This window comes from Trichomycterus rosablanca, chromosome 14 (genome assembly GCF_030014385.1).
Source record: "Trichomycterus rosablanca isolate fTriRos1 chromosome 14, fTriRos1.hap1, whole genome shotgun sequence".
Classification (NCBI taxonomy): domain Eukaryota; kingdom Metazoa; phylum Chordata; class Actinopteri; order Siluriformes; family Trichomycteridae; genus Trichomycterus; species Trichomycterus rosablanca.
In genome coordinates this window covers 10,177,154-10,192,148 of record NC_086001.1, presented here as the reverse complement: position 1 = coordinate 10,192,148, position 14,995 = coordinate 10,177,154, and the positions used below count along the sequence as shown (strand labels likewise).

At 36.7% G+C, this 14,995-nt stretch overlaps 1 protein-coding gene and 1 long non-coding RNA gene across 2 annotated transcripts in view; one reads left to right on the top strand and one right to left on the bottom strand.

The window, feature by feature from the left end:
* LOC134326468 (uncharacterized) overlaps positions 1–14,995 on the top strand; it is a 69,569-nt gene that overhangs the window by 42,727 nt on the left and 11,847 nt on the right. Inside the window, exon 2 of the long non-coding RNA XR_010014509.1 lies at positions 12,812–12,855. This is a non-coding gene — a long non-coding RNA (uncharacterized LOC134326468). The remainder of the gene's footprint in view (positions 1–12,811; positions 12,856–14,995) is intronic.
* On the bottom strand, positions 445–4,893 carry cnga1a (cyclic nucleotide gated channel subunit alpha 1a). The gene is made up of 6 exons (XM_063008794.1): positions 4,748–4,893; positions 4,346–4,396; positions 4,152–4,262; positions 3,959–4,063; positions 2,184–2,290; positions 445–1,832 (listed from the first exon to the last, which is right to left on the bottom strand). The coding sequence occupies exons 1-6, from the start codon at positions 4,891–4,893 to the stop codon at positions 445–447; spliced, it is 1,908 nt and encodes a 635-aa protein (XP_062864864.1).

Below are 14,995 nucleotides of genomic sequence, written 5' to 3'. Positions count from 1 at the left end.
AACCATTTTTCACATATGCACCCTGCACAGGCGCCTCTCTATCTGCCAATCATGTTCATTACACAGCGTTTCAAGACCCCACCCACATAGTCCGGTCATCCCGCCCGAGCAGAACCATGTCTAGATGGTGCCCAGCCGACCGGTGGCAATGCTGAGTTTCGAACCGAAAAGTTCAGAATCTCGGCGCTGGTGTGCTAGCGGAATATCCTGCTGTGCCATGCCAGGGAGTTTTAATACTGTTTTTATTCACTATATATTTTAATTTTAATACATTTATTATATGAATCTGCGGCAGTCTGATAGTCCATTTAAAATACTGTCTGTATCAAAGACCACATCAAAGATCACAATACCCTGTGTTTTTCAGGTTATCAGATATTTTATTTTTCATCCTTTGTCCTCCTTGGTATGTTTCTTCTTTGCCTGCTCTACAATGGCCTCCTCCTATTTCTTCCCTTCATCTTCATCCTTATCCTTGTCTTCTTTTACCTCCTCCCCAGCATAGCGCTCTATTTCAATGATGCGTTCCTCGAGATTTTTCTCATTTTCCTCATAATCTTCAAGAAGTTTCTTTACTTTATTCTGCATCAGCTCCATGGTGGTGTATATGCGGTTTACTCTGTTTTCAAGCTCCGCCTGGTCAGGCTTCAGGTTGGCCGGGTCCAGATCCAGTAGACCATCTTTCATGAGGATCTGCCTCCCCTTTTCTTCAAGCATGCTTTTGGCATCAGGGTACTCGGTCAGAGCCTCCATTAGGTCATCCTTGGACAAGCAAAACAGGTCTGAGTATCCAATACTGCGAATGTTAGCAGTCCTGCGGTTCCCGGCTTTGCTGCCCTTGATGTTTAGGATACTGATTTCACCAAAGTAGCTCCCATCACCCAGGACACAAAATTGTGTGACCCCATCATCTGCCACAACTGCCAGTTTTCCGTCCTTGATGATGTACATCTCCCGGCCGATATCACCTTTGCGGCAGATGTAATCCCCTGGACTGAACACCTGAGGTCTTAACTTAAGCACTAGCTCAATCAGCAATCCAGCCTCACAGTCTGCAAAGATCCTTACCTTCTTTAACGTGTCCAGGTGCACATTCATGCCAATCTCTGCCCTTAGTTTGTCCGGCAGGTATCTAAGTACCTCCCTTTCATCTTGCGCCTTCTTGTTGGTCCACAGGTAATCAAACCACTTGATGACTCGTTCTTCCAAATCCTTGCTAACGTGCCGTACATGCATGTATTGCTTGATGTCGTCGATGCGTGCTTGAAACTGGGCTTGGGCTGCATTCATGTTTGAAATCATGGTGGCAATATTGCCCACAATTGTAGCAAAAATTAAAACACCCACCAGAAAGTCCACAACATGAAAAAGAAACTCTGAGTCGAGCTCAGGCGAAGGTGTTTCCCCAATAGTAGTCAGTGTTAGGGTCGACCAGTACAGGCTAAAAGAATACTTTCTCAACAGGTCCCCAAACTCAGGCTCGGTGAGTGCAGGGTAGACCCATGGATCTGATCCAAAACCAATCGATTTGGAAAAGGAGAAGTAGAGACACGCATTCCAGTGAATGATAATGATTATGTACATGACCAGGGTGCAGATGCGGAAAATGTTGGGGTAGTTGGTCATGGTCTGTGAGCGGTCGAAGAACTCAAACATGCGGTTGATGCGGAGGAGCTTGTTAATGCGAATTTCAGGGTAGTCAAGCCCCAGAACAAAGTACAGAACGTCTGTGGGGATCATTGAGGCGACATCAAGCCGGAACTGAACGCTGTCTTTGTAGTGCTTGATAAGGAGTTGCTCATCTTTGACGAACAAGCCTTGCTCGAGGTACCCTGTTAGAAAAAAGTAGAAAAGGTGGCTTTAAGGGCCATTATCAATCCTGTTGGTTTACTTTTATTGGGGCGCAGTCAGATAAGAAGCCTTTTGCACTTCGCTCACCATGCCTTTGATTAGTGCTTGCGGTAAAATGTCATTAATGGGCCAGAGTTCAATCAGGTGAACTTTGAGCACTGTGGCAAGTGCCAAAATTGCAAGCCCAACACATAAAATAAGGGAAGCACAGCACCACGCTAAGCACTACTATCACACTCCATAGGAAACAATGGCACAGCCCGCGCAAAAGCCATTTTGCCACTTCTCATGTGAATGAACCGTTATAGTGCTGTAACTTGTATATTTTTTACCTGTTCGTGCTCTGAAGGCCATATCAGCCAGGTACAGCATATCGCTCACATAGTCGAGGATGAACCATGTAATCAGGTATTTATGCTGCAGTTCCTCAAAGCAGGCTCTGCATAAAATAAATATATATTATTGCTATGTGCAGTGCATTGTTATTCACAGCATGATGCAATTTGGTTAATGAATACAGCATACAGTGGTAAGTGGTACTAGTACAGGGAGGCCAGCTTGTACAGTAGAGTGCCATGTGGCTTAAAGTGTAGAATGCATAGAATCGTACGGCCAGTGTTTTTCAATAAGTGGAGGCTGGTTCCTTTTTGACTGGTAGGTGTGATGTTGGAGACCTTGGCTGGTGAAACACTATATAAATAGCATGAGTACCCTCCAGAAAATGAATGGTTGATTACATGCCTTGGTCAGACTGGGTCATGGTCCGTTATCATATGAAGGTGTAATACTGACCATGAAAAGGGTGACCTGCACATACACTGTTTAGCCAGAAGTATGTGGACACCTGATCATGAGTTTGTTGAATATCCCATATTAAAATCATTCATTAATATGTAGCATTAACATCTTCCACTAGAAAGGCTTTTCAAGACTTTGGAGTGTCTGTAGAAATACGTGCCAAAAAAGCACTTAAGAGGTCAGGCACTGGTGTTGAACAAGAATGCCTGGCTTGCATTTGGTGCTCCATATTCATCCCAAAGTGGTTTAATAGGATTTAAGTCAGGGCTCTGTACAGGCATCTAGAGTTTCTTCTGCACCAAACATGATAACCCTGTCTTTATGGATCTTGCTTTTTGCACAAAGGCAAAATTTATGCTTGAACAGGGAAAGACCTTCCTCTAATCTGTTGGGCATGTAGTTGGAAGCACACAATGCATTTTTTTAAAAGTGATTTTTATGTACTTGTTGTCTGTGGGTGTGGCTAAAACACCTTTTCTCAGTAATTAGGAAAAGTGTCCATATACAACGATTAAGCATAATATTATGACCACTGACAGGTGAAGTGAATAACACTGATTATTTCTTCATCACTGCACCTGTTAGTGGGTGGGATATATCAGGCAGCATTGAACATTTTATTCTCAAAGTTGATGTTAGAAGCAGGAAAAAGCGTAAGGATTTGAGTGAGTTTGACAAGGGCCAATTTGTGATGGCTAGACGACTAGGTCAGAGCATCTCCAAAACTGCAGCTCTTGTGGGGTGTTCCCGGTCTGCAGTGGTCAGTATCTATCAAAAGTGGTCCAGTAAAGGAACAGTGGTAAACCGGTGACAGGGTCATGGGCGGCCAAGGCTCATTGGTGCACGTGGGGAGCGAAGTAGCTCAAATTGCTGAAGAAGTTAATGCTGGTTCTGATAGAAAGGTGTCAGAATACACAGTGTATTGCAGTTTGTTGTGTATGGGGCAGCAAAAGGGGGACCAACACAATATTAGGAGGGTGGTCATAATGTTATGCTTAGTCTGTGTATATCCTTATTATGCTCAATTTGGAGGATTTATAATATCAGTTTTGCTTATTTGGAGTTTTTTTGTTTGTTTTACAAATCACATTGCCACTTATTTCTGTTTACACACACCTCGTTTTCTGATAACTGGAACTCTTTGATATATAATTGTTATTTTCATCTTGTACCTGCTGGTATATTATTAGTCCAGTAATCTGACACACAACAGATGGTTTCTCACAGCCTGTAATGAAATTTGCTGAGATTTTCCTCTATCACCCTGTTCTTGATGAACCCATGCTGATAAACCCTGTGCGGATCTTACCTTGCAATGATCATTGTCCAGTTGTACATGACCGGAAAAGTGATGAGAAGCAGCCACTGGTAATACAGGCTGCTGGCTGGGTTGATCACAAACACTTCTTTAGGCCTTGAATGAGAATATTAACAAGAAAACTGATAAAGACATGAATAAGTACATAGATACGTCTGAAAGAACGTGCACTGATATGACCTACACTTCCTTTTTGTCCTTTTCTTTCTCTTTTTCCTTTTGTTTTTCCTTCTCTTTTTCATTCGCCTCATCCTTTTGCTCCTTTCTTTTTTTCTTCTCTTTTTTCTCCTTTTTTCTTGCAGGAAGAAAATAAAATACATCAAAAATCAGTGATTTTTATTTATTTTTATATTCAGCTTATTTAAAATATATGCTTACTCTTTCTTCTCCTTTTCTCTTTTTTCCTTTTTTGCTTTCTTCTTCTGTTCTCTAAAACATTAAATAAAATCACACATTAAATCAAACATCGCATGCACTGAATGCCCATTGGCTATTAGAAAAGAAAGTCTATTAGAATAGATTTGTCATATATACATAGAAAATAATTTGTCTTTATTTGTCATATACACATTTACAGTACAACCTCTCATATCCCAGTTTGTTTGAAAGTTGGGGTCAGAGCGCAGGGTCAGCCATTTTATGGTGCCCCTGGAGCAGAGAGGGTCCATGGCAGAGCTGGCATTTGAACTCTCAACCTTTCAGTTGATAGCCCAAAGCCCTACCCACTAGTCTACCACTGTCCCTAAATTAGAATTGTAGGGAATATAAAGCTTGTCTAACTCTTCATTATTGTTGCTGTTGTTGATGTTCAGAAGGTGCACTGGAGGTTGCAGAGTGTCCTCGTCCTCTACGTCTGAATCTTTCTCCATGATGGGATACATTCTTTGGGGTTCAGAGATTGTACACAAAGTTGACACGATGGTCATTGTGTTGTATCCTCTTTCTCTTTGCCGAGTCTATAAAGCAAACAAATATTTTCTTGAACAAATGGAAAGTTAAATGTATTTAGTAAAAATTACATATTTAGAATACATTGTAAATACATTAATAATAAAAAAGGCACTGGAATGCCCAGGTGCAGTGTTTTGTATTGTATTGTATTGATCTCATTCATCAGGTAAATTTATATAAGGTTGGATGCGAAATGTTAAAAGACATGACTGACAATAATTACTCATAATTAAAACCAGCACAAAACCAGTCCAAGCAGCAGTACATCATTTATGTTTAATAACCTCTTTAACAGCACTAGGTAGTTTCAAGCAACTCACAGAACAACAATCATGTGACATCCGTTAATCTTATTGTTATGAGTGGAAGGTAAAACATGTTTCAGTTTAAACACATTCCAATTGTTATTTAGGGTCTTTCAGATCGACTTAAACCACGATGTGTTGGCACTTTAAGCCGATATTAAACATACTGTATATGAAAAGGAATAACTCACAGAAGTGCTAGAACATAACTTAGTTTGTTTGTGTCTCTATTCAACATAATTTGTCTCCATTAATAATAATGATTTTATTATTTTTTATAATAATAATTATCCTTTACATTTGTAATTAATTATTCCCAAAAACTGCTAGCACAGCCAAAGATTGGGCTGTTGTATTCTTTCCCAGTTTAACATTACTGGCAGAGAAGAGCAAACTTTTATCTTGATCAAGATCTTGTGTTTTAGGCCATATTCAACTCTTCTATAATAGTCTTTTTTTATATGTATTTATTATTTGTTGCTGTAGCACGTTGGATAAGGTTTAAACATAAATAAACAATTAATTGCATTGACTTCTGCAACTTAGTTTGGTAGTTTGTGTTACAGAGACTATTCTAGGTTCAAGGTTTTTATGAGTCTTCATATTATAAAATGAACATAGAAAGAGCAGAACGAGCTATGCTTGGACTCCATTGACTTTATGTATTTACCATACTGTTAGACACCATAAAGAGATCGCACCTCTAAACAGGACTTGACTATTAACAAATAATAAGTAAGAAAGTTCATTTGTGTCATATATTTGATTTGAAGCTATTCTTACAACTACAAGGGCTATAAATACTGTATTTAAGTTGGTACAGTTTGTATATTAGGATTTTTTTAATACGTTGTTAAAAGGCTTTGGTCTTTTTGTAAGATTTTATGTAGCAATAGTATTTCTGTGAGCAGTATTTTGCTTTTTTCATTCATTTAATGTCTTATTACAAATTCGATAATCAGCATAATAAAGTTCAGAACATCTCGGTGTTGGGTAACATGTATAATATTAATATTATAACAAGCTTCTGATTAGAAGATCAAATTCACACGTCTCAATGCTGTCTGAGCAACTCAAGTAAACTTTTATTTTTTGAAACAAAATTTTACAAATGTGCGTACGTCTAGACTTTTAATGAAGTATATCTGCTTTTAGAATCCATTAAAATTGGTAGAATTGTATTAAATGTATAGAACATAATGAAATAGGTGAACTTTATTTTAAATATAGATTTACTAATGAACCCTTCCTTACCTCTGACCCAGTGACGTTCTAAGTAAAAGTAAGAGGCTTCGATTTACAGTAATCCATCTTCCTCATGAAACCAGGAGATACAAAAAAATAATTATGATGCAGAGATCCAACAAGATATCAATGTATCATTTAAATGTAACTCCAGGTCATTGTGGTGTCTGTGTTTGCTGGTCCTGTAAAGGATTATGTGATTAATAAGGATAAAATGAGATCGACAAAGTAAGCTCTCCTCCTCCCCCCGTCTTGGTTCCTTAAATACACAATATGGCTGAATGTATGTGGTCATGTTATTTTAAAATCACAGAGCCCAGCACTCATTAGTGGCTATAACAGTCTTTAGTCTTGTTAGAAAGGCTGTCCACAAGATTTTGGAGTGTGCATTTAAAAAAACTATGGTCAGAGCATTTGTGAGGTCAGGCCTGCAATTTACTGGTCACTGGAGTTCCTCTGGCTTGGAGCGTAGCACTGTCACCTTGCAGCATGTTCTTCCCTAGTCTATGTGGGTTTCTTCTGGGTACTCCATTTTTCTCTCACAATCCGAAGATATGCCCAAGGTATGAATGGGTGTGTGAGTGTGTGTGCCCTGTGATGGACTGTCAACCTGTCTAGGGTGTTTCCTACCTTTCACCCAGTGAATCCGTGACCCTGACCAAGATAAAGCGATGCTAAAACAGACAATGAATGAATGAATGAATGAATGAATGGAGTTTCTCCACACCAAACCTGTTAAATACTGACTAATACTGACCTAATGGACCTCTCTTTGTGCACAGGGTCAATCATGATAGAACAGGCCTTCTCAAACTGTTGCCTCAGAGTTGGAGGCAAATCATTTATTATATTGAATTGATTTTAATCACCTGACAGCACACATAAGCTCACCAACCACACCAACACTGGGTGATCAGTTATAGTACATCTTGGTGTCTCATTTTTCTTTTACTTCTTTTCCTCTTTAACATCATTAAAGAATCCAAAATCTTAATAATTTTATTGTAATCTACCCTTTTCCCCTTCAGCTTACCACTAAATGTTCTCAAATGCTCTGTTTCTGTGTTTAACTGCCACAAATGAGTCAGGGATATACTCTCAACAAGGACACTTGCTAAATCAGCACTCTGCAACAGATCTCACTGATCCTTTTAAACCGAGCTGTCTTTGTTGTTACCTGCTAACATCCAATTACTAGAGTGATAATATAGGTGACTGTTCTGGTGCTACATTACCAGGTCAACACTATGTGGACCCTCCTGCTGAATTTTGAGTTAATTATTTCATATATAATTTTGTATGTTTAAATTGTTGTTACACAAACAACTGTCTTTCATGTGGGCAGTTTTTTTTTTTATAGCTATGTGGTCTAGGGTCATACTTGGCAACATTTAGATTAGTGGATCCAGGGTAAATCCCTTATGAAATACTACAACTGTAAATTATGTAAATAATTTTATTTTTTAAATTGAGATGACATACAGAACAAAACACAACACATGACTCAACCAAGTGCTACATAAACGATAAAACAGCACAATGTATTTATTTTTGTAAACCAATAACAGTGTGTTTCAATATCCTAGCCCCACCCACTTCACTGCCACAGTGACTCAGAGGTTGATAGGTTGATATAGTAGTTTTTCCATCATTTCCATCATTGCAGAATCATTGAAGTCCTTCCACATCAACATCATTGCCAGGTACATAAGTTGGCTGAGGATACTCTGCAGTAAATTCAGCTTCAACTGGAGCATCAGTGGCAAGAACAGCAGTACCAGTTGCATTTGGGTCCGCAGTAGCTCCAGCAACCTCTGTTCCTTCAGTACCCTCAGCTGCTTCCGTACCTTCAGCTGCTTGTGTGGCTTCAGTACCTTCAGCAGCTTCTGGTGCTTCAGTTCCTTCAGCAGCTTCTGGTGCTTCAGTTCCTTCAGCACCTTCTGTTTCTTCAGCTTCTTCTGCCGCTTCAGCTTCATCTGAGTTTAGTGGAGCTGCAGCTTCAGCTGGGTGGAACCCATTGAACTGATGCTTAAGATGAAGAAAAAAATACAGATCAGATTAAAATGCTTCAAGACGTGTAGATATATTAGTTAATTTTACTGGCTTACCTGTGCTTCCTCCTCAGAAGCATCCTCATTTAGGGGCACAATTGGAGAGTTTTTGAACAAGTAGCCCTAAAAGAAATTCAAGTTAAAATTAATATTGACGTTATGAATGAAATGGTTAGTTTTCTTTTTGTTTTACCTGCCCATGTTCAACAATGGCACTTTTTTTCAAAATGTAACTAAAATTCAACTAAACGGTTTATGCCTAGCAAAATGTATAGCTTTTTACACAGTGTGCTACCTGGTATTGTAAGACACAACTTAAATGACATGTTATTTGGTGATTTTGATGATTTTTATTAGTGGTGCACCTACTGTATCTGACAAACTATTTACTACCATAAAATGTGGTTTGGGAAACAGTCTTTAGCTTATAAATCTTCTTACTACTTACTTTTAATCCAAAATGCCTTATTAGGGGGTAAGGTAACAGAATCAAGCTCTTTTGCAATACCATTAATGGCCAACAAAGAAGGTATGGAGGTGCAGATGACCTCTGCCTTATTGAATGACAATCCTATCAGGTAGAAGAGTTTCTTAGAACAGTAATATTGGGCTTGATCAGGTCCAGGCAGCTTGTTCTGGGTTTCCTTTTTTTACCCTTTTTTCCTTGAACTTGGATGTTGCAGGCAACCAAAGCAACCACATTGTGGCCCATTTTGTTACCATCTACTGCAGTTCTCCAACCATAACTTTGAAGGAGCTAGTCTTAATGTAAGAAACATTGGCACATGGCCAGGTTGGTTGACAAGTGCATGATTAAACTGAGTTTGGTTCAAATGTGTGAGGTTTCAGTAACATATTTTTAATTTAAAGTACTTTTGAAATATTGGTCATTTATTAAAGTGTCACATATTCAAAATATTTCAAAATTGTAATTTTATGCAGACACAACATAAGCACACAGCTAGTAGGCTAGCTAGCAGACCAACCAGTTAATATAATATAGTTTCCTAAAAAGGTGTATAGAATGTATGGATTATATATGGAAAGATCAAGACTTATTTTTTTGTCTAATTTAGCATCAAACTAGACAGTTTGCGCTAATTTAGAGTTATCAGATAGCTGATAACTCAGAACACACGGGCTGATAACTGATGACTGAGTTTTTTTTTTATTTTTAATATAATAGAAAACTACAGTGGTTACAAAATACTATAAACTGATTTAAGAAATATGGCTTAAAGAAGTACAATTATAACATTTTAGAATATACATGCACCTTGAGTGGAGCAGGTGGAGCAGGAACTGAAATACCCTGTACATAAAATAATAGAATTATTACTTTCTTTTTAAGTTGTCATTTTATTTAAATATAATCAGCATGTTATCAACACTTACCTGCTGCTGAAGTTGGTTGTACATTCTGTAGAGCTCCATTAACTGCTGGATTGTGTGTGAATTGGTGGTTATCTGCTGCTACAAAACAATGAAAGTAACCCTTAACATGCTCACTATATGTTCCTATTACTCACTATTGCTCACTATTATGGACTATTTAGTGTATTATGTACTACAACTGTTCAGCTTAACTCCACAACTTCATATTAATCACATCTGATTTTATATTAATAAAATGAAATTAATGAAATTATGCAGCATTGTTTCTAAGTTTTAGACCTAAATAAATCCCATGACATAATGACAAAATGACCATAGGGTTATAAACTGTTTGCTTACCTCATCGCTGTCACTTCCAGGGACCTTAAACAAACAAAAAAATATATATAATAAATGATAGTGTACATTTCTTCAGGTTGTCAAATACTGGAGCAAGTACTTAAAGAAATGACTTACTGGAACAGCTAGTGAGTAGGCAATTAAACACAAGAAGACCACAACTTTCATCTTGAACCTGCAGAAAGAGAGAAACTTAATGATAAAGCCATTTTAAGGAAGGTGCACGCAAAAGCTTTATTTTATTTATTTTAATTTCATTTTTTAGGTTGTTATGTTGTAAATCTAATTCTTTATGCTATAAATACTTTTTTAATGTTTATAAGTGCAAATGACATTTTATGTTTACTGTATACTTTATGTTTTTTGAGAAGGATTTATATTTAGACACAAAAAATGACAGTCAATTATTTAAAGCACACTAATAAAATGCAAGTACAGTTTGTTTGTTTAAATGTACAAAGTTATACATTTTATTTCAGAATGCAGCTGGTATATTCCTAGAATTAAGCTTACTAAAATAATATAACAGCAAATAATCTCTACAAACTAATTAAACTTTGCAAAAGCACTCTAAACCTAAAGAAAGAAAAAGTACAAATAATAAAACAATGTTAAATCTGAAATAAATCACATGTACTTTACCTTTTTTCGTTCTGTAAGCTGAACGTGTAGGCAATATTGATAAGTTAAATGCTTATTACACAAAATGTATGCAATATATACTCTACAGTTTCTAAACTAAACCAATCACATTTCAGTAAAGGAAAAAAGAGTAAGAGTTGCAACTATAGTTGGCTGGTCATATATAATTACACTCTCCATGTATAATTTGGCTTGGTATGCACTACTTCAAAAAGCTTAGAATAAAACCAAACACTTTCTGTAATTCTGTCTACTAAAGGGCATTTACTTGAAGCCTGTGTTTGGGGGCCACGTTCCTCATTTCGAGGAAACTAGATGATTATAGGAAGGACCTTAACATACATGTCAGTGCCTAAATCAAGTAAATGGGGTAATGACAGGCTTTGAGGTGGTTACTCTTGCTGTTTTAAAAAGTAAAATAAAATACAACCCTTCTCTGATCCTCTCCCTCGTTGTTAAAACACACTTAACAATTTTAGCTGTTCAGGCTGTTGTGGCTTGATACATCTGAGGTTTGTGATGCCTTTGGAAATCCCAGATTTTTTTGCATTAATTAGTTGTTAAATGCCTAAAATACATGCAACATTCCTTTTTTATGTTTAACTGGAAGATGATATGTGAAATCTTGTATCTGATGACTGGTAGAACCTCCTTATTTTTCATACTTGGACCCTTCTTAGATTACTGTATAGTATCTAACTTTTATTTATTACATTAACCTTGTAAACTGATGAATCTTGTGTAATGAGTAACTACCGTTTCTGTCATGAATGTAACCACGTTACAGTGTAAAACATGACTTTAAAATCATTTAAAGTTCAAAAACAAATTACACTGTTAGTCAAACTGGGCCTCATCTTCCCATCAGGGAAAAATTGGTAGGTAGGGACATTACACAATAAGAGAATATTACCATTGGGTTCATGTTTGCGATTGTTAACGCTGTACAGTGGCTCTTGGTGTGACCTTTTCAGGATGCCCACTTCTAGAACAAGCAGCAACAGTATTGCATTTGCTTCATTTAAATATAAGGACTTAAGAAACATACAACCCCAAATTATAAAAAGTTAGGACAGTATGGATAATGCCAAAAAACGGCATTTCATATTCTAATTTTATTGCAGACAGTATGAACCCGAGATATTTCATGTTTTGTCTGGTCAACTTTAATTTATTTGTTAATATACATCCATTCCTGCATTTCAGGCCTGCAACACATTCCAAAAAGGTTGGAATGGGGACAGTTTAGAGCAAGTTTGTTTGTTTGTTTATTAGGATTTAAAGTCATGGTACATCAGTTCACAAGGTTATATCGAACACAGTCATGGACAATTTAGTATCTCCAATTTACCTCACTTGCACGTCTTTGGACTGTGAGAGGAAACCCGGAGCACCCGGAGTAAACCCATGCAGACACGCGGTGAACATGCAAACTCCACACAGAAAGGACCTGGACCACCCTACCTGGGGATCGAACCCAGGACCTTCATTTAGATCAAGTGATGAGGTTAAAAATAGATAAAGATGCAAATTTAATGTCAACAGGTGATGTCAACAGGTGATTGTAATCATGATTTGGTACAAAAGCAACATCCACAAAAGGTTTTGAGAGTTTTTGGGGAGCAAAGATGGGAAGAGGATCTCCAGTTTGTCAAGAAATGGATGAGAAGATTATTGAAATGTTTAAAAAGAGTGAAATGAAATATCTTGGGTTATTGTTGTCTGCAATAAAATAAAAGTCAAAGTAAACGTAAGAAACACTGCTTTTATTATTTGTATTTTATACACTGTCCTGCTTTATGTTTTATCAATACTTTAAGGATTTTATTGATACTTTGTTCAGTGCAAAGTTCACAAGAAGAATAGTGTACAGTTTGGGTATTATCTATGTAATTGCATTTTTTTTTTCTTTTCAGGATAGAAACATTGTACCCAGCATTGACCAGACAAACACACAAATGTAAGCATTAATTTTAATTTATTAAAGTACTTACACACTATTCACATTAAACAACATCAGAGAGAAAAACAGCCACGTTCAGTTGGAAATTACATGTATGGTGTTATTACATTAGGGATTTTTCTCTGCACAGTATGACAGTCAGGTTAAGATCTAATAAACAAGGTTATCAGTAAATCACTCTACAAAACTAATTTAAACAGCTTCATCCATCAAGGCAGCTTACTAACACTATTATTATTATTATTATTAGCAGAATTAAATATATATCCAAGCACTGCTTGTGATATGTGTATCTCTCTCTTTAGAGCCTCAGTGTCGAAACAGAAAGAAGTCTGAAAAAAAGAAAAAAGTTTTGTTATTGTTAAAATTAATTTATAATATCATCTACATTCATATTTAATCATCTACAATCATTTAAACACTTACTTTTCATCTTTATGGCTGTTCAGGGGTCAAAAAACAAAAAGAAAGGTGTTAGCAAGAATGACAATTTGATTGTTTTATTAAATACGTGCATAAAACTGAACTGACATACCTGACCCGCTGGGAGTTGTGGGTCCTGCTGAATCTGGGACTGTTGTTGAGGATCATTGGCCTGTGGAAGAGCCTCTTGCTGTATAGCGAATAGTGGAGAGGAATGCCAGACAGAATCTCAGTTTGTTGCATTTAAATATTATATAAGAAATTGTTAAATGTTTTATTTTTGCATTATTACACAACTGTTGTAGATGGTTAAAAATGTATGCTCAAAAATTTACTTGTGTATACTGGCAAACAAATAAAATGCACATCTTAATGTTGCACAATAACATGCTTACTTAATGTTGTCATGTCTATTTAGCAAAATCAACTTTATAATAGTATGTAAAATATACATATATATTATACTGATATATTATATTGATTACATATTATGATTTTTTTGCTTTTTGAATAAATACAATACACATAGTATCAAGAGTGTTTATAGCAAGTACTAGCTTAAAGCTTATACATTAAAGCTTGCATTGCATGGTTCATGTTTACATTGCCATCTATGGATTTTCCTCCTGTTGTAATTATGCACAGTTTACCATACTCACAGTTCAAGTACATTTTAGCACACTTACCATGGGTGGCTGCTGCTGGGGACCAGTCTGGGGTGGGTAACCGAAGGGGAAGAGCTGCAGAACATTTTCCACATATTAATTTAATACATTAAACAACATAAATATCAATGTAAAATACTCTTTGCTTTTTAATATTTAGAATTTTACATTTGGGATCTGGGGCATCATGTTTGGCCTCACCTAGAAATAAAAAAGGAAAGTGTTTGAATGCTTGGTGGGTAAATATACAGAATAAAGCTAAATTAAGCAAAGTGTTACCTCACGCTGCATGAACTCGTAGGGGTAATACTAAAATAAAGAGAAAAAACATAAGGTTAAAATAACACCAACATGATCTTTTTTAAAAAAAGATGCAGCATCCCTGTAATTATTTATAATGAGATAGTAGGCATGTTCAAAAGAACACACTACCATCAGTCTAAACTATAATTACAGCATATAATTATAACAGCAAGAAATGGCAGTGCTGATGAATGAGTGATGGTCAAAAATGAAATCTACAAGTCTGTTCGTAACAGAGAGTCGCAGAGAAATTTGCCTGCCTGTTTGAGATACTAAACAATATGACATGTTTGTAATGGTTTAGATATGAATTTTCATTGATGTTACCATCATTAGCCTTAAAGCTTCATTGTAAAACTAAAGATAAACCTTCATACTCCACATTTGTGGTGAAGGAAAATTTATATTACACTGCAGTGGTCAGTATCTATCAAAAGTGGTCCAAAGAAGGAACAGTGGTAAACCGGTGACAGGGTCATTGATGCACGTGGGGAGTGAAGGCTGGCCCGTGTGTTCTGATCCAACAGACGAGCTACTGTAGCTCAAACTGCTGAAGAAGTTAATGCTGGTTCTGATAGAAAGGTTTCAGAATACACAGTGCATCAGAGTTGCGTATGGGGTTGCAAAAGGGGACCAACACAATATTATGGTCATAATGTTATGCCTCATCGGTGTAAAAAATGAAAGCAGAATTCACAACACTTAAAACCAAATACATTGTTAACAGTATAATGCTTTGTTAAAAT